This window comes from Spermophilus citellus, assembly GCF_964194105.1.
Source record: "Spermophilus citellus genome assembly, chromosome: 14".
In the NCBI taxonomy this organism is placed as follows: Eukaryota; Metazoa; Chordata; class Mammalia; order Rodentia; family Sciuridae; genus Spermophilus; species Spermophilus citellus.
In genome coordinates, this window is record NC_138194.1 from 64,062,830 (window position 1) to 64,083,035 (window position 20,206).

At 37.3% G+C, this 20,206-nt stretch overlaps 1 protein-coding gene across 2 annotated transcripts in view; it reads left to right on the forward strand.

Moving 5' to 3' along the window:
• NDUFAF6 (NADH:ubiquinone oxidoreductase complex assembly factor 6) overlaps positions 1-12,081 on the forward strand; it is a 28,636-nt gene extending 16,555 nt beyond the window's left edge. For both annotated transcript variants that reach the window (XM_081265599.1, XM_081265600.1), the window contains exons 7-9: positions 352-453; positions 4,878-4,934; positions 8,407-12,081. In XM_081265599.1, coding sequence (XP_081121725.1) covers positions 352-453; positions 4,878-4,934; positions 8,407-8,535 — 288 coding nt within the window. In that variant the 3' untranslated portion in view covers positions 8,536-12,081. The remainder of the gene's footprint in view (positions 1-351; positions 454-4,877; positions 4,935-8,406) is intronic.
• Positions 12,082-20,206: the final 8,125 nt, after the last annotated feature.

Consider the following 20,206-nt stretch of genomic DNA (forward strand, 5'->3'; position numbering starts at 1 on the left):
ATTCTTACGTGTTTGATTTTTGGCTTATGTAATTTTGTTCTTCCTACAACTATTGTTAGTTAACATCTTATTGCATATTCCAGCAGTGTGTGTGTTTCTCTCTGTGCACACAGATATGCATACATACATATATTTAGTTTTTAGAAAATAGGCATTATATTATATATACCATACTGTTCTATCACTTATAGTCTCCTTGTTTTTTTTCTGGGGATCAAACCCCATGCCTCACATATCCTAAGCATATATTCTGTTAGTGAATTACAACCTTATCCTCAGCTGTTTTCTTGGGTTAAGCTAGTTTTAAGTATACTTATAGAGTTCTGATATAATGTATATTTTCATACATAGCATGGTGTCTCACAAGAGGACTTTCTACGGAGGAACCAAAATAAAAATGTAAGGGATGTAATATATGACATCGCCAGCCAGGCACACTTACACCTAAAGCATGTAAGTAGCGTCTTTTTTGAAAACCATTTAGGAAATTATCATTTCAAGATGTGTCTATTTCTAGAACATTGTTCTGGTATTTTTACCTTAGCAGTCAGTCTTTGTTCCATTTTTCATTAAATTCCCAGTAAATTTATCTCAGGGACTATTGTAAATGTTGCCCCCCTTTTTTTTTAGGTACCAGGGATTGAACTCAGGGCACTCAACCACTGAGCCATATCCCCAGCCCTATTTAGTATTTTATTTAGAGACAGGGTCTCACTGCATTGCTTTAGTGCCTTGCTTTGCTGAGGCTGGCTTTGAACTCACGATCCTCCTGTCTCAGCTTCCTAAGCCGCTGGGATTACAGGCATGTGTCACGGAGCCCGGCTAACCTTACCCACTTAAAAAAGAAAATTCATGTTCCCTCTGCCAGCAGATGAGTGCACCCTTTACTAAGTCAAGCCTGAACTTTTGTATGTGGCTTCCTCTGCTTTGTTCACAGGGTATCTTGCCATGTGCCATGGCTGCTGGTGTCTCTGTCCTTCCTTCCAAGGACTTTGCATCCTCAGCAGTCCCCCACTGGTGTTTTCAGTTTGGGTCTCTGATAACCTGCTCCCCAACCCTTTGAATTTTTTTTTTTTTTTTTTTTTTTTTTTTTTTTTGAGATGCGGTCACACTATGTTGCCCAGCCTGGTTTCAAACTCCCAAGCCGAAGTGATTCCTCTTTAGCTTCAGTTTCCTGTTAAGTTGCCCCTTTAATCTTCTGGTTTGTTGCTACTAAATTTACAGGTAGCCCGTGAAACCTTTTATTTCTTCTTTTTCTCTCCTAGTTAAACTTGTTGAATAAGTGGTTTGTAATTCATTGTTACCCCTAGACTCTTCCCACACAGGCATGCTCATCCTGTTATAATTTGTCTTCTCTCTACTGTAATAAACAGTTGCTAGTAAATAATCTTATTGCCAAATTTAATGGCTCCTTATTTTATGTTTTTGTTACCAGGAATTGAAACCAGGAGTGCTTAACCACTGAGCCACATCCCCACTGCTTTTTATATATATGAATACATACACACACACACACGTATAAATATATATTTAGTTGTAGATGGACACAATACCTTTATTTTATTTATTAATTTTAAATTCTTTTTTAGTTGTTGATAGACCTTGATTTATTTATATGTGGTGCTGAGAATCGAACCCAGTGCCGTACACATGCCAGGCAAGTGCAATACTGCTGAGCCCCAGCCCCAGCCCAACTTTATTTTTTATTTATGTATTTTTATGTGGTGCTAAGGACTGAACCCAGTGCCTCACAAATGCTGGGTGAGCGCTCTGCCACTGAGCCACAACCCAGCCCTCCAAACCTTTTTAATATTTTATTTGGAACTAGGGTCTTTCTGAACCGCTTAGGGCCTTGCTAAGTTTTTAGGCTGGGTTTGGACTAATGATCCTCCTGCCTCAGCCTCCCAAGTTACTGGGATTACAGGTATAATGGCTCTTTTAAAATTCTTGTTCTTGTTAACTCTTCTTCCTTTTTAATACCTTTTTTTTTTTTAATGACCTTTTTTCTTCTTTGAAACTTTCTGTCTTCCCTTGATTCTCTAACTTGGCTCCTGAATTGCTTCTTGATTTCTCCTACATACCACTTTAGATATTCTCCAAGAGTTTTCTTCTAAGACTTCTCAGTCTTGAACTTGTCTTCAGTTTGGGATTTAATGCTGTTTACTCTGTCTTTCTTGACACTGTGTTCTTTATCTCCATGCTATTCCGTACCAAAGCTCCTGTACCATTGCTTGATTTCAGTGGCTTCTGAAGAGTTAGCCTTCTGTGGATACTGAAGACTTAATCATTTACATGTGCACCTCAGCCTTTCTACTTCCTGTTTTTCTGTTTCCTGTCCTCTCCACCTTACTCTTTATAGTCAGTGCTTACATGTCACCTTATCAGAAAGATATTTCTTGGCCAGCTTATTTAAAATAACATCCTCCCTTTTCATTACCCCCAGTCCCCTTACCCAGATTAGCACTTTTCACTTTCTGACATGAAAAGTGTGTTTGTTTATTGCCCCCCCTACTTTATGGAATGTAAACGACTTTGGTTTGTGCTGTATTGTTCAGCATCTAAAGTGCCCAGTACATTATAGGTACTCATGTATTTATTAAATAAATAATTAGATTGAAAACTCTTCGAGGTTAAAGACTTTGTCTTAAGCTTTTTTAAATTTCTTGAAGAATGTAACCCAGTTCTCTGCCATGACAGAAGTATTGATAAAATATATGGGACTTGGGGCTTGGGTTGTGGCTCAGTGGTGGAGTGCTCGCCTAGCACGCATGAGGCACTGGGTTCGATCCTCAGCACCACATAAATGTAAAATGAAGATATTGTGTCCACCTAAAACTTAAGAATAAATATTAAAAAAAAATACATGGGACTTTAGTTGAGAAATACTTAAGACTAGCCAAGTTTAAGGTAAGATCTGAGAACACTATAGATTTGCAGAGGCAGGAAAGCCCTGGACCTGTATGTGGAACTGAGTAGTCCTAGTCAGTGGACATCTACCCTGCCTAGGAAATAGCAACTCCTATGCCTTACTTCCTGGATATGGGTACAGTAAACCTGGACTGGTACTAAATTTCCAAATTCTTTTAAATAGCTAGGTTTGAAAACTATTGGTTTGTAGGTTTTATGAAATCCAGTCCTAGAAAGTAAGTGTGGAACAGTGGATGAACAGAAAGTTAGGGAGCTGCAGAGGCTTTTGAGAAGCAAAGGAGCATGTCTGTCATTTACTAATCATGTGACTATAACCTTGCTGTGCCTCAGCTTCCTCATCTGTAAAAGAGGATCATATTAGCCCCTAGCTCAAAGAATTATTTGAGTAAATGAGTGAACTTACATGAAGAGTTGATAACAGCGCCTGGCATGTAATAAGTGCAATAGAATTAGCCTTCATCATCATCATCAAGTAAAGCAGTGGCATTAGTGTTGCACAGTAGAAAACTGCCAGCAGTATTTGAGAATACACATTTTGGAGGTTGGGAAATCAGTTAGAAGACTTACTTAGGAGAGGGAACAATTGTGATTTAAAGAGAGTAGATGTTTATGTGTTATACACACATGTACATAACTGAAGTGGAATCAATGAGACTTGACAACTCATTGGATTGAGACAAGATCAGGAAGAGGGAAAGTCAAAGATTGCATGAAAAGTTCAAGTATAGATGATAATGGTGCTGTTCAGAAATAAACACAGTAAAGAAGCAGTGATATGGTTCATGCTGATCTTTAGACTTCTGACTAGCTGCTGCACGTAATTGAATTTAAGGGGATTAGAGGGCATTTTGGGAGATGGGCTATTGAACAATTCAGGATCGTGACTTTAAAAGGAGGTCGGGACTGGAGATAATAGATTTGGGAGTCATCCATATGAAAGGCTTACAGTTAAAGCTCTAATTTTGAGTGATGTGGTTCAAGAAGAATATACATTTAGACAAGAGATGGGCAGAGAACCTTTAAGGCCTTCCTCCATTTATAAAGTGAAAAGAGAAGAACCTTTATTAGAAAGAAGGAAAAGGTAGAATAGTTAAAGAAACAGGAAAACTAAGTTACTATACTGAAAATTTAGGGAAGAAAGGAATAGCAAAGTATTACTTGGTGGTGAGAGATTGAAGAGAACAAGCATGGATTATCTTTGACCAATTTTAGTATACTTTGGGGGTAAACCCAAAGTGCAGTGAAGGAAGTGGAGGCGGTGAGTATGTGCTCTTCCTAGTGTAAAGAACACTATGAGTAAAGACAGGGATAAGAGTGGGCCTGGTGAATGCAGAATGATAGGCATCAGTCTTAGACCACGTGTTCATAGCCAGAGTAGTAAGGAGTGAAGTTGGATAGATGAGATTAGAGGTGAGGTGTGAAGGCCTTTGAATTCCAGGATGAATAGTTGATACTTGACTTATCAGGGAATTAAGTTAAAAAAAAAAAAGTACAAAATGAAGTGCAAAAGTTGCAAAATGCCCCAAGGACATTAATTTGTCTGTGTGGAATCACTTAAGAGGATTTTCTATTCATCTAAATGGGAGATAATGTCACTCTAAGCTAAGGAGGTGCTAGAATTTACTATGCAAGTATTTCTTCGTTTACCCTTTATCACAGCACTGAAGGGCCAGAGTTATTATAAAATGTTATAAGTTAGTTGGAAAATGCCAAGGTCAATACATAAGAAAGAATGGAATTTTTAATATAGTGTAGTAGCCACTTTCTCTCAAGTCCATTATGCTTTGGAAACTAATCTAATTGGCAGGAAATGAGCTGTTTATTTTTGGTTTTGAGAGGCCTTTAGTTGTGTTATTAAACTGCTGGTGTTGCTTTGTGTTCACTTTCAGAAGGAGAGTGTTTATTTGTAAAAATACTTCAAACCAGTTTTCTTTTCCCTTCCTTTTTAGGCTAGGTCCTTTCACAAAAGTGTTCCTGTGAAAGCATTTCCTGCTTTTCTTCAGACGGTAAGTACATTAGCAGAGAAGGCTGTATAATTAGTGAAGCAGATGTGCGTGATTTCCTTTTGTACTTTACAAGGTTTGCAGTGCAGTTCTTCCATTTGGAGCCTTTGATTTTATTTCCTCCAGTATAGTGGGCTTTATTAATTACGTGGTGTTTTTGGTGATGGTTATTCCTGTACTTCCAGAAGTTGGTGAGCTGAATTGTCATTAGCACTGACTACAGCCAGACTGCATTGGGTTGAATCTGCTTTGCCCTTATTTGCCATGGGATCTCAACTTTCTTAATCCTTGTGTTCCTCAGTTTACCCACTGATAAAATGGAAAATAATAGGAGAAACTATCTTATAGGATAGGATTGTTTGCTACTAGTAACTATATAAGTATTGCTTACTCTATTAATTTTTTCTGCATAGCAAACTGAGCATATTGTGGAATTGGTTTCTGAACAGTGGTTCACAGCCCAGTACTGAGCTGGCCACGTCAGAATAATGTGGAGAGCTTTTTTGGAATGTGGATTCCTGGGGTTTCATTAAATAAAACTCTTGATATTGAAGAGGGGACACTTCCTAGGAGACTCTGTGATTTTTAAAGAATAATTCTATGTAACCAGTTTTGGGAACCGTTGTTCTAAAATAGAGAACTATTGTTCTACATAGAGAATTTATAATTTATTATTATTATTATATTTATTTTTGTAGATGGACAGAATGCCTTTATTTTATATGTTTATTTTTATGTGGTGCTGAGGATTGAACACAGTGCCTCATGCATGCTAGGCAAGCACTCTGCTGCTGAGCTCCAGCCCCAGCCCCGAGATATTATGATTTCTTCCAATTATCTGGAACCCATCATGGGACAGGCTCTGAACTAGATTTTTCCATGCATTATTGCTAGTCTTCCTGGGAATAAACTTAGGTATGGCATAGAAAGCAAACTTCAAATATTTGTGATCTTTGAAAATTGTGAACTCAGGTTTTCTATAAAACCAAACATATTTTCTTCTATGTTTTCCCTCCAAAATGTATTTAAAGATTTATTTTCTATTCTTTCATGTATTCTATGCTAGTTTTATCCTAAGTTTCTAGGTCTGTGTGTTTAAAATCATTTTCTTTCTTTATTGATTTGCTTATTATAAAGCAATACCCTTAACATTTTAATGTTTGCATAATATGAAAGGATGCAAAAGAAGGCATTAGAACTCCCACAATTCCACCTTATACAGAAATAATGTCTTCATCTTAATATTGTTCTATTATCCTTTTTGATAGTTATTTGGAGGAAGTCCCACCAGCTATTTAACATACAGAGTAAGCTCAGTAAAGTTAAGGACTTTGTTATGTACTTCTATTTTAAAAAAAAAAAGTTGTTCTCAATTTTTTCTGCCCATTAGAATCACTTTGGGCATTTAAAAATAAAAACTAAAACAATGCTTGGACCCTTTTGCAATTAAATCATAATACCTAAGAGACTGGGTGAAGGCATTATTAATTTTTAAAAGGTTCCCCAGCAGTTGTAAAGTACAGCTTGACCCAAGAACCACTAACTTAGTCCCGCAGTTCTCAACATATATTCTGGAACCAATTCCCCAAGAACACTGAGATGAACACTAAAATATTTTCAGAAAAAGGGAACATGTGAAATAGGTGCACTAAAATATTATCTAAGGATTTTTAAAAATTTTATAATTTTTAATATTTTAATATACAAATCAATCTATGAATGTATGTATGTTGTATGTATTACAAAGCACAATACAGTTAATACTCATGGACTTACCAGTCAATCCAGGAACTAGAGTGTCACTGTTAAATTGTACTTGTTTTAGGTGAGTACCATGACCCATGACTATAATCCCAGAAACTTGGGAGGCTGAGGCAGGAGGATCAAAGTTCAGGGCCAGCCTCAGCAATTTAGTGAGACCGCCCTGGGAATGTAGCTCAGGTGCCCCTGGGTTCAATCCCACCCCTCACCAAAAAAAAAAAAAAAGAAAAAAATTGTACTTGTTTTCCCCACTTAGTCCCCCTGCTTTTGCCTTTCACTTTCACTATCCTAAATTTTGTGCTTACTATCCCTGGCATTTGTTCCATAAAACTTTCCTCATTTTGTATTTTCCTAAACAATATGTTCCTTAATTTTATTTCTGAGCTTTATAAAAATGGGTCGTTTTCTGTTTGTCTTCTAGGACACACACACACACACACACAGCGTTTTAAATTTTTTTTCCATATTACATCTGGTTATGGTACCTTCATTTCACTACATTGTAATATATCATTATATGAACAATTTATCTCCTTTGTCAGAGAATTTCTAGCTTGTTTCCAGGTCTTTAGTTAATATAAAACAAGGCAGCTATGCATTTTAATGCACATATTGGTTGTTGTACATATATATATATAATTAGGGCATTAAAAAAGTAGCTGATAAATATGTATGTATACACTCATGTTTATAAATGCATAGGAAGAAAATAATTTGAGTTTTCTTTCTGTCTATATATTTTAAAGAATTTTCAGGCCTGTGTTGTATCATCCATGCTGCAGAACTCTAGGGGGCGTTGGGCATGTGACTTGAGAAGGGAGTGGTGCCTCAGAATCATGGAGTGCAAAATTAAATGGCTTCTTGTTTAATAAAAAAAGTTATTAAAATAGAATTTTATAAAATAGCAAAAAATGACAGAAAACCAAAAAATAAAGAATATCACATGTTGCTGTTTTGTTTATTGGTTTGTTTTTGTTGTTGTTGTTGGGTACTGGGGATTGAACCCACTTTACCACTGAGCTACATCTCCAGCCCTTTTATTATTTTGAGACAAGGTCTTGCTGAATTGCTGATGCTATCCTTGAATTTGTGAACCTCCTGCCTCAGCCTCCTGAATTGCTGGAATTATGAATATGCACAACTACACCTGGCTTGTTGGCATTTTCTATCCTGCCTCTATCTGGAAAAATTTTGTCAAATTTTATGTGATGGAGAAAGGATAGATGACACTTATAGGGACCTGTGATTATTCTCTGTAGTTGAAAGATCATATTTTCTATTAAGAACATGGTAATCCATTAAACTTTTCACAAAATAGTTTTTAAAAAAAACAACTTGATCTCCTTCTTGCCACATTGCATTTGTGGGGCAGGATGGGGGATGTTTTACATACCATGATTAAAACATCCTTTGTGTAAGACTAGGAGAACATAATTTCCTCTAATCCTTGCATCTTGACTAGAACATTATTTATCATAAGCAGACGAGGCTTGGCATTTTATACTAGCTTTGTGATACTTTTATTGTCCTAATCATAACTTATTGGACGATGTCTTTATTTTCTCTCTCCCTTTTAAAATTCCCATTTAAATTCTTATTATGTAGAAGACCATCTTGAAAGTCTAAAATAACCTTAATACTTGTACTTTTTCTTAAGTTGATTTGAAAGACTTGATTACTTTATGATCTAGTAACCTCTATTCTTTTTTTTCAGGTTTCTTTAGAGGACTATTTAAAGAAAATTCAACAAGTGGATTTTGATATATTCCATCCATCTTTACAGCAGAAAAATACATTACTTCCATTATCTTTGTATATTCAATCATGGAGGAAAAGCTATTAGAACAATTTCATGATGTTGATATGAGTTTATTTTTAGTTCATTAGTTTTACAGAAATTTTCTAGTTAGGGTTCTTGTTTAGCAACAATAGCAACTAACTGTTTGTTTAAGTAGAAAAAGAATTATTGGTTGGGAGTTGAGTTAGCTCACAGAACTGATGTGAAGTTGCTGTGGGACTGGAGTGCCAAAACACTGCCAAGATTCTGCCACACACACCACCATTGGCACCACCAGCCCAGACAGGATCTGTTGTGCCATCCCTGGGAAGTCAGAGCCCAGGAGGGAGCCATGCTCCTACCAAAGGGTGGGGAGAGGGAATATATTTCTTCCTCCATCACCCTTAGGAAGGAAAGGGGAAGAGACTCAACTAACACTGGGATTTATATGCTAAACATCTGAAACTCAGGTTTTCTGTACAGCTGGAAATGCATTTATTTGCAGGTCGTGAAGGATGAACTTAACCTTTGAATAGTATCAGTTTCTATGTAGAGGGCTTTATATCCCTTATGTTTAATCTTTATGATCTTGTGTGAAAGTTTATCATGATACTGAAACAGTTTATGTAAGGTACAGCACCTTCTGTGAGAACTGGAGCTCTAATTTGATTTTAGGTGTGGTTGGTCTGGAAGCTCTGACCTTATTGTTAACCTTACTGCATCAGTCTGTCATTCAGTATTATGATCATGAACAAACTGTTTTGGCAAAATTTGTATTAGTGTTAATTATGTTAATATTGTATTGAACATCCATTAAGTAGATGTATATTTTAAAAACTTGTATACATTGAGCTTCCCCGTGATAAGCACTGTAAACAAACACATTGTGTGTGTATTCTCATTTGACTTCTTAAAAGCCCTGTGAAATAAATGGTAATTAATGTATTTTGTGTGTGTGTGTGCAGGGAGGTGCTAGGGATTAAACCCAGGACTTCATACATGCTGGGCAAATTACCACTGAGCCCCATCCCCAACCCTCTTTTGGTAATTAAAAATTTTAAAATGTAAAATACTTTCCATAAAATACATACCAGTTGTAAAAACCAACATTGTTTACATTAGTGGTAATTGATAAATTTGGAGTGTGACTAAGTCTCTAATTCCCAGGATTCTGCCATTATGCCACTATTTCCTTTGTTCTGCATTTCAGTTTTCCTGTTTTTCATGGTTTTGTCTCTCTCCTACCCAACTAATGTCTCTAGTGTATTGGTCCCATTTCTCCAAAGTCTCTGGACCTAGCTATGAATTAGTTCCTACTTAAATTGTGAGTTAAAATATTACATTGTGTAAATAAAATTCAAACTGAGAGCTTTTCAAGGACAAGAATGCATTGTTTCGTTCGTCTTGGCACCTCAGTAACTATAGTGGCTTCTGAGCAAGCCATTCTTACTTAGAGCAAGTAGAAATTAATAAATGTTTAGTTGGAGGAATGTTTAACATGGTGTTGTGTGTTATGCTTGGTTGATACTGGTGCTGAAAGAGCATCCTTTATTTAATGCTGTGGCTTTAGAGAGCCTTTTAGCTTATCTTTAAATACAAGTACAAAGAAATGGGACATGTTTCCTGTTGGAATTGCAAATGCTCCAGGGTTGAAGAGTTCATTAAAGAGAGTCTTTGTTAGCATTGTCTGTGGGTCTTCCCAGGTTAAATTTGGCACTAATCAGCTGCTAAATATCTTAGTTCCTGTATAAGGGAATTAAAAAGAGGGTCTAAACATTCAACTGGATTACTAGATTCTTCACTAGCTCAGAAGCCAATTTACTATTAAGTAAATAATTTTAAAATACTTTCTAAGCTGTTTTAAATTTAATGCTTAGAGATTTGGATGAATTAAAGTTACCAATCTCTTAGAGATTAAAATGGAGTCTTATTCAATAACATTTACTCTACTATTAATTTCCTGGCCTAAAACCTTCCTGAGATGGTGCCAATATTTCTTTTTACTTTGCAAATCTCTGGGGTTTTAATAGTAGTTGAGAGAATCAGATACATTTTTAAATCATTTTAGATGTATTTTGATGCTAAATAGGTGGAGAGCAACCAATAACAAATATTAAGTGTATGTTACAATTAAATTTGAGTAGAGTTGTCTGTCATTAAGAAATAAGTTTTGAGGGGCTGTGGTTGTGGCTCAGTGGTAGACCACTTGCTTAGCATGTGTGGGGCACTGGGTTCAATTCTTGGCACCACATATAAATAAATAAAATAAAGGTCACCAGTAACTAAAAAAATATTGAAATAAATTTTTAGTAGTTCCTAGTCAATTGGAAATGTTATATCTCTCCTTTTGATGAAATAAATTTCTATTGAGAAATGTAATAGTTGGTCACCCTTCTTGAACACAAACTTAGGTGGTGTACTTATACTTGTATGCTTTCATCTTCACAGTGAGTAGGGTTCCCCCCATCTTTAGGTACTGGTAATTGAACCCAGGGGCACTCTACTACTGAGCTATATTCTAGCCCTTTTCATTTTTTTGAGACAAGTTCTAGTGCAGTTGCCCAGGCTGGCCTTGAACTTTCTGTCCTCTTACCTCAGCCTCCCAGGTACTGCAAAGTAGGTCTTTATTTTCCAATGATAAAATTATCTCAGAGATAGTAAGTTGTAGGTCACACAGCCATTAATACTAAAGCTGGGTGGCAAGCCCACATCAGTTCAGTGTCAAAGCCCAAAGCTCATTATTTTTACCATTCTTGAGATTTGTAAAACTTCCAAGTTTAAAAGCTCAGAGGTACACAGTTTAAAGAAATGAGTATTACTGCATTAATTTCAGGTACAAATCAGATTTAAAAGTAATCACTACACAAGTTCTAACCACAAATTAGGTGAAGAAGAAATAGACAATTGAAATAGCAAGTGTTGGTCAATGGGTACTTAAAACTGCCTTGAAGGTCAAAGGTTTCCAAGAAGAGGTGGCATGCAAATAGTGTCTGAAAGGTTGGGTAGAAGCCAAGGCTTGGAGAGTGGGTGTGAATGGTCTTGTCGAGGTCCTGATGGAAGGAGTAGTATATACAGGAGGCAGAATGTTAAGACTCTTATTACTTTTTTTTGGTTTTAGCTTAAGTAAAAAGAACAGAATGTAATATCCAGCATTCTTAGAAAAGTTTGTGGATAAAAAGTGGCCACATCCTCTGGACTAGTGAAACACTTTGAATTAAGATCAAAGACTTATATTTTGCTCATTTCAACAAATCTCTAGGTGACCCTGGGAATGTTTTTTAGCTCACAGGAATTGGCTTTCTCTAAAGACATTGACCTAATTGATTGTCCAGAAAAAGCCACAGACTGTAAACATTTTGACAGTTATTGAAAATAGAACATTATCCTACTGTGTGTTCCTGTAAGGAGGAATGAATAAGAAACTACACACACCCAGAAGTAGGAAGTATATTAGAAATGGGTCAGAGGAAAAAAGAGAAGTTGGGAGAATACATTAAAATAATGTGGACATTTTTGCCTATTTTTTTCCTATAGTGAACATAGATACCTTGGGTAATTGCAAAGTTATTTCTTAAAAACTAGAATCCTTCAATATTACTCAGCCATAAAAGAGAATAAAATCATGGCATTTGCAGGTAAATGGATGGAGTTAGAGAAGATAATGCTAAGTGAAGTTAGCCAATCCCCAAAAAACCAAATGCTGAATGTTTTCTTTGATATAAGGAGGCTGATTCATAGTGGGATAGGGAGAGGGAGCATGGGAAGAAAAGACAAACTCTAGATAGGGCAGAGGGGTTGGAGGGGATGGGAGGGAGCATGGGGTAATTAATGATGGTGGAATGTGATGATCGTTACTATCCAAAGTACATGTATGAAGACACGAATTTGTGTGAATATACTATATATATACAACCAGAGATATGAAAAATTGTGCTCTATATATGTAATAAGAATTGTAATGCATTCTGCTGTCATATATAAATAAAAAAAATACATTTAAAAAACTAGAATCCTTCAAATGAGAAATGTGATCTACAGGGAAGGTGATTATAGAATAATGAATAGATAGGTGGATAGTCTTTCTGTCGTCATTCTTCTTTATGGCTGAGAAAACTCCATTATCAATATACCACAACTTCTTAATCCATTCATCTATCCACAATTGTGGTATGTAGACAATGGAGTTTTACTCATCCATAAAGAAGAATAAAATTATGGCATTTGCTAGTAAATGAATGGAAATGCTAAGTGAAGTAAGCCAGTCTCAGAAAATCCAGAACTGAATGTTTTCTTTCATATGTGGAATTTAGAGCAAAATAAAGAAAAGAAAGGGGAGGCTCAGATATTATAAAGACAGAGTGAAGATCAGTAGAGTAGAAGGAAGAGTTTGAGAGAAAGGGAGGAGGGACAGGAAAGGGGAGTAAAGAGTGAATCGATTTTTCAAAATCATGCTATGTGCATATATTACACCACAGAGAATTTCACCTTGTATATAAATAGAACCAATCAAAAATAGGTAGATGAGCAAAAGAAAGACCAGTAGAGGAAGAAATGGGAAGAGGGGAGGGAAACGGTGGGGGACATGAACTGAAATCAAATTCCATGCCTGTATGATTTTGTCAGGATGAACCCAACTAATATATATAATGCTCTAATAAAAAAAAAAAAAAGTGGTGGGGAGGGGTGGAAAGAGTGGGAATCTGAAAAAGCCTGATTGCCTGGGTTTAATCCCAGCCTCAACTCACTGATAACTAACCTCAGCAAATTTGTAAACTAGGTAGTCATACCAGCCTCATCAGTTGTGAGGAGCAAATGAGTTAATACCTGCAAACTATTTAGAATCATGACCTGCATGTAGTAATAAACGTTATTACATTCTTAAACAAGTCAGAAATTGGCAGCCTGATCCAAATTAAACACAGGCATGGCTTTTGAAAAAGAGAAGTTGAATGCCTTTAGACAGGACAGGTACTCACCAACTGGCCACAGGTCCCAGCATGAGCTAACCTCACACCCAGCCTGATTCACACATTTGCAGTACTTGCTTGCTCTCTAGACACTTGAGCTGGCAGCAGTGGTTTAAGAGAATTGGTGGGTGCTGGATTAATAAGTGATCTGCAATGGGAGGTTGGCCTCAGGGAGCACAGCCAGGCTCTCTCCCCAAAGGCTGACCATATTGAATTATTGTTTATGCCTTTCTCCTTCACTTTGCCAAGTACCTTGAGTGCAAGACACTATTTTACTCATCTCTATATCTTCAGAATTTTATTTTTTTCTAATTAGTTATACATGACAGTAGAGTACATTTATGCATTTTGATATACATAAATGGAGTATAATTTCTCATGTTGTAGAATCACATGAGTCATGTAGTCATATATGTACATCAGGTACTAATGTCTGTTTCATTCTATTATCCTTCCTATTCCTCATACCCCCTCCCCTCCCTTTACTCCTAAAGTAACTTTATTCTTCCCTAGTCCCACCCTCTTATTGTGAATTAGCATCCGCATATCAGAGAAAACATTTGCCCCTTGTTTTTTTGGGGATTGGCTTATTTTGCTTAGCATGATATTCTCCAACTCCATCCATTTGCCAGCAAATGCATAATTTCATTCTTCTTTAAAGCTGAATAATATTCCATTGTGTGTGTGTGTGTGTGTGTGTGTGTATGCCACATTTTCTTTATCCACTTATCTGCTAAAGCACAACTAATTTGGTTCCATAGTTTAGCCATTGAGTTGAGCTGCTATAAAGCTTCATCACTATAATATGCTGATTTTAAGTCTTTTTGGTATAAACTGAGGAGTGGGATAGCTGGGTCAAATGGTGGTTCCATTCCAAGTTTTCTGAGGAATCTCCATACTGCTTCCCATAATGATTGTACCAATTTGCATTTCCACCAGCAATGTTTGAGTGTACCTGTCCCTGACCCCCTGCATCCTCCCAATCATGAAATTCATTTGGAAAAATGAGACCCAGAATAGCTGGAGCAATCCTCGGCAAGAAAAGTGAAGCAAGAGGCATCAAAATACCAGACCTTAAACTATACTACAGAGGTATAATAACAAAAGCAGCATGGTATTGGAACCAAAACAGTCATGAAGACCAATGGTACAAACTAGAAGACACAAAGACAAACCCATATAAATACAGTTATCTCATACTGGACAAAGGTGCCAGAAACATTCACTATTTAACAAATGGTGTTAGGAAAATTATTGGAAATCCACATGTAACAAAATGAAATTAAACCTCTATTTCTCATCCTGCACAAAACTCAACTCAAAGTGGATCAGACAGGCACTAGAACAGAGACTTTGCACCTAATAGAAGAAAAAGTAGTCCCAGATCTTCACCATGTTGGCCTAGGATCTGACTTCCTTAACAAGACTCCTAAAGAGCAAGAAGTAAAATTAAGAATCAATAAATGGGGATGAATCAATAAATGGGATGGATTCAAACTAAAAAGCTTCTTCTCAGCAAATGAAACAATCAATAATGTGAAGAGAGATCCTACAAATTAGGAGAAAATCTTTACCACATGCACTTCAGATAAAGCATTAATCTTCAGGATATATAAATAACTAAAAAAAAACTTAACACCAAAAAATTCCAGGGGCTGGGGATGTGGCTCGAGCGATAGCGCGCTCATCTGGCATGCGTGCGGCCCGGGTTCGATCCTCAGCACCACATACAAACAACGATGTAAATATTTACAAATATTTGTATTACAAAAATTACAAATATTTGTAAATATTACAAATTCTCTCTCTCTCTCTCTCCCACTATCACTCTCTCTTTGAAAAAAAAAATTCCAAATAACCCAATCAATAAATGGAATAAGGAACTGATGAGATACCTCACAGAAGAAGAAATACAATTGATCAACAAATATATGAAAAAAATGTTCAACATCTCTAGCAATTAGAGAAATGTAAATAAAAACTACTCTAAGATTTCATCCCAGGGAATATTAATTGGGGTTGGGACTAATAGGGTGAAGGCTGAACTGGAAATGGGTGTCCAAGATGTAATAGTTGGGCAATGCATATGGCATTTTAAAAAGTAGGTTTTGGGTACAAATGGAAAGCAGGGTGAGAGAAAGGAAAAGTATACCTGGAAAGACAAATAAATTAAAGGTCACAGCAAAGGAATGGTATGAGATAAGCACTTCACAAATGGCCCGTGACACATATATTCTGTATATATACTCCTGGCTATTATTGCTAGTGCAGCCATATCTTGAGATAAGTAATGCCTTTCAAATCAGATTTGAGCGAGCATGTCCCTGTTTCTATTTGATAAATCTGTGGGTTGGCATTATTCCGCTGCACAAATACTGTTTTCCTTTGAGTCGCCCTTTTCTCATCAAACAGTCCTGCCATGGTGTGCTGTTTTTCCCTTTCATTTTTAATCAGGATTAATCTTCCCAGCTGCTTGGTTATATAATAATGTCCTGTGTGTTTAAACACAGGCCTCCATAATGAATTTCTCAGAGAACAAGTTTAAGAGTTTTTTTTTTTTTTTTTAAACCACAAGATTTCTTTTTGGGGGTGCTGCAAGGATCCTTTAGGAACTCAACAATTATGATCTAAGAAGCTATTTCTTTCTCTTTTTTAAAATTTTGGTTATAGATGGACACAATACCTTTCTTTTATTTATTTATTTTTATGTGGTGCTGAGGATTGAACCCAGTGTCTCACACACACTAGGCAAGCGCTCTACCACTGAGCTACAACCCCAGTCCTCTGTGAAGCTATTTCACTATATCCTATATTCGTTCTTCCTGCAGTTATTTTGTATGATGTTAATTTTCTAAATTGTTCAGTAAGTAGAGAGGTATCTCACAGCGTAAAGACACTGTCCTCACCCCTTTCCTTGTAAGCTATTCCATGTGGTTGTTAGAAATAGCTCTGTTTGAATCTTGCTTTGAGAGAATATGTGATAATCTTTCATAAGAGGTCATGTTTTTAAACATTATGTTTTTTTTCCCCTAATGCAGCCAGTTACATGTGCCATTGCAGAAATCTTGAGAAACTAAACACAAAAGTGTAGAGACAATTATTTTTTAAGTCACACATAATTTCACTCAGGCAAGCAGTAACCACCATTAACATTTGGTCTCTGTCCTTCCAATTTTTCCCCTATGCATATAAAAAATATACAAGAATGGTACATTTGACATGTTTTTCAGTTTGCATTGTAGTTTAATACAATATGAAGTAAATCATATTCAAATATTCTTAGTATTTTTAACTCTATAGGAGTTCATTTAGTGGGACTGTCTTCTCTTTTTTTAAATATTTTTTTAGATGTTGATGAACCTTTATTTTATTCATTTATTTAGATGTGGTGCTGAGAATCAAACCCAGTGCCTCACATATGCTAGGCAAGTGCCTACCACTGAGCCACAACTCTAGCCCTTGTCTTCTCTCTTAGTTTTGAAGTTATAATTCAGATGAATTTAAGGGCTCCATCCTTATGAAGTTGGCCTTTCTTTTAATACCAAATAAAGTATGTAAGCCACTATGCCACGTGATATTCTCTGAAAAATTGACAGGAGCTTTGCCAGTATTTACACAGGGTTCCAAGATAGAGTGGAACATGGGATTTGTGTACTTTTATCCCTCTTCAGTATAGTTTCATTTGTCTTTATTATGGATGAATTTGAACATCTTTCCATATATTAAAAGCCATTTGTTTATCCTTTGATTTAATTATTTCTATTTTTTGCCAACTTCAAGATTATAAAAAACTTTCTTCCCACAACTTCTTTTAATACTTTTGTGTCTTTATATTTTTTTGCATTTATATTTACATGGAATTAGCTTGAAGCAAGATGTGAGATATTGAAGCCAGAATTAGACAGGCAGTCTGTATAGATAGGTAAATCGAGTCCGGTGGGATCAAGGAGGTCAATTTTGCATGAATCTGGGAAGTTAGAGATTGTCCGCTGAGGGATTGAAATATTAATTCCTTCAGAGCTCTTCCTCCACCCTTATCTAGAACCTGCCCCAGCAGCAACTTGCCAAGATAACCTGCCCTAGGCATTTCCCCCTCCCTACAGGGAGCTATGAGGTTGTTAATGGATCCTGGGCTGCACCATCCTGCCCTTCCCCTTCAGCCCACCTGTTCCCCACCTTTTGGCCACCCCACCTTTTGGCCACCCCACTGAGCATTCCTGGGCCTAGTCAAAGGTCTTGTCATGTAAGCACGAAGGAGAAAGATTCGGGGAAGAGGGCAGGAGAACAAAGGAAGCCTACAACACATAAAAAGGGCAGAACACCTAGCTTCTTGGGATACTAGGATACCAGCTGTGGCCTCCATCTCCCTCCCAGGAGGTCTATGTTACCCCTTTTTAAATAAATCCTGCTTCATATGCTTGCCTCGGTGTGCTTCTCTAATGTTCAAACTTCATCATGTGGGGAAGTAGGACTCCTCACTGATAACCGGTGGTATCAATATGGATCCACAGATGGTTGGTAGTGAAGCCTTGACCATCAGATTTGAAAAGTCATCTGAACATATATTCAGTTTCCAAATGTATTTGAGTCTGAAAGATACTGAGAAACCAGCCTCTACCTCAGAACAAAGCCTGTCCAAGGAAGGGGGCATGACCCTTGTCCTTGGAAAGACCCACAGAGCACTCCTAGGAACATTCCCACCCTGCTGAGTTGTTTATCTACAAATAACAGGAAAGATCTGCGGAGTCAGGTGTCCCTGACTCAAGCTAGGTGGGGACCCATAGCAACCCACTAGCAACCTTCAATCAGCATGAGACAGGGAAATACCTGGGATGCCAGATGACCCTCCCAGTAGTTTATGGTGGTTGATAACATGCTGGGAAACCATGTAGTTCAGCACGTACACCCCTCGTGGTTTAAACCAATCAGTTCAAAGGAATCCCCTTCTTGTACTAGCCAATCACCCTTACCCAACATGTTCCCACCAATGAATGTGCTAATCATGTTTTAGAGTTGTTTGATTTTCCCACTGTGTGTGATGATTTGCTGAGACATACTATGATGTATGTGAAGTCCCTGCCTTCCCCAAAGACTGTATAAAACTGCTGCAAACCCTGGGCTCGGGGCTCGAAATCAACATCTCTTTACTGCTTACATAGATCTTGGTCTCTGGTGGTCTTTTGGGGGTCCCAAATTCAAGCTTAACAATACTTTAAATAATTTAGAGGAGGTCACCTTTTTAAGAAACATTTTCCTCAATCTCTTTTATTAAAAATACTTTTGGGGAAAAAAATGTACTTTTAAAGAAGTGGCTAGTCATTCTCCATTTGGTCATTTTGATGTATTTTTTTAAATCCCTTTTTTGTTTAAGGGGGTATAGTCTAATCAAATTTGAGTCAGTTCCTTAGCTTTTTCTTCTACTTTCACTAGAACAAGAAAAAAATAAGGCATTTAAATAAGGCATTTTCCCATTTGGTTCTCCCCTGTCCTCCATCCAATCTTTTCCCTCTTCAAATAAACAACAGGCAACAGAAAAGAGGAAGAAGGCACACCAGAGGCCTTTGTAAACTTCACTGCAAACCCACATGCCCAAGCAGGAAAATGACACATTTAATAGCCCTAAATCTTCTGGACTATCTCCCTGTGTTGTTTTTATTCTCTTGGTGTTGGTCAGGTTCAAAATGGAAAAGTTTTTTAGTTTGTTGGTCTCTCCAGGTTCCTGATGGGTTAGCTCAGCAGTGAGCCAGAGCAAACAGAAGGGGTGTGCTGGTCCCAGGGCTTTAACCAAGGAATGTCAGGCAGACTAATAATTTAGTCTAATAAAGTAATGTTTATTTACATAAAATTTCAAGATTCCTTTAATGTGGATGGAGCTAGTGCTGGGAGGACTGTCTTCCCCGCCCAAGACCCTGTCTTCTTAAACCTGCCTCAGTTAAGTCTTCTGTTTTTAGCTGGTTCTTCTTACACTGTTATGCTCGAATTTGGGACCCCCAAAAGACCACCAAAGACCCAGATCGATGTAAGCAGCAAAGAGGTGTTTATTTCGAGTTAGCTTGGTCCTCCGCATGCACACAGCAACTGGTGACGCTGAGAGGCCCAGAGTCCAGGGTTTGCAGCAGTTTTATACATTCTTTGGGAAAGGCAGGGACCCCACATACATCATAGCATCTCTTAGCAAATCATCACACACCACGGGAAAATCATAAAACAATTCTAAAACATGATTAGCGAATCAAGTGGCTGGAAAGAATCTGGAAAAGATTATTGGTTAGTTCAAAGGGTTGACACACTTTAAAATGATTGGTTTAAACCGTGAGGGTGTCGCAAGGGGGGTACGTGCCAAGCTGCAGGGCTTCTAGTTTAGATATTGGTCACCACACCTAGGTGGGGGGCCATCTGGAACTTCAGATATTTCAATATCTTGGCTTATCTTAGGCGATCACCATCTGTGGCTTTTCCGAGAACTGTTTCCACAGAGTTTTTCTGTGGTATTTTCCTGACTTTAGGACTGCAGTAGGTCAGAGGTTAAGTTTCAAAGCAAAATGAGGTCCCAAGTAGAATGAGTTCATTCTGTATTGCTATGACAAAATAACTGAGGCTTGATATTACATAAAGAAAAGAAATTTATTTGGCTTATGATTCTGGTAGCTGGAAATTTCAGTCATCATGGCACCAACATCTAGTGAGGGCTCCATGGCTTTGTCACAGCATGGTAGATGGCATCACATGGTGGGCACATGTGTAGAGAGTTCATGTGGTACGAGAGAAAG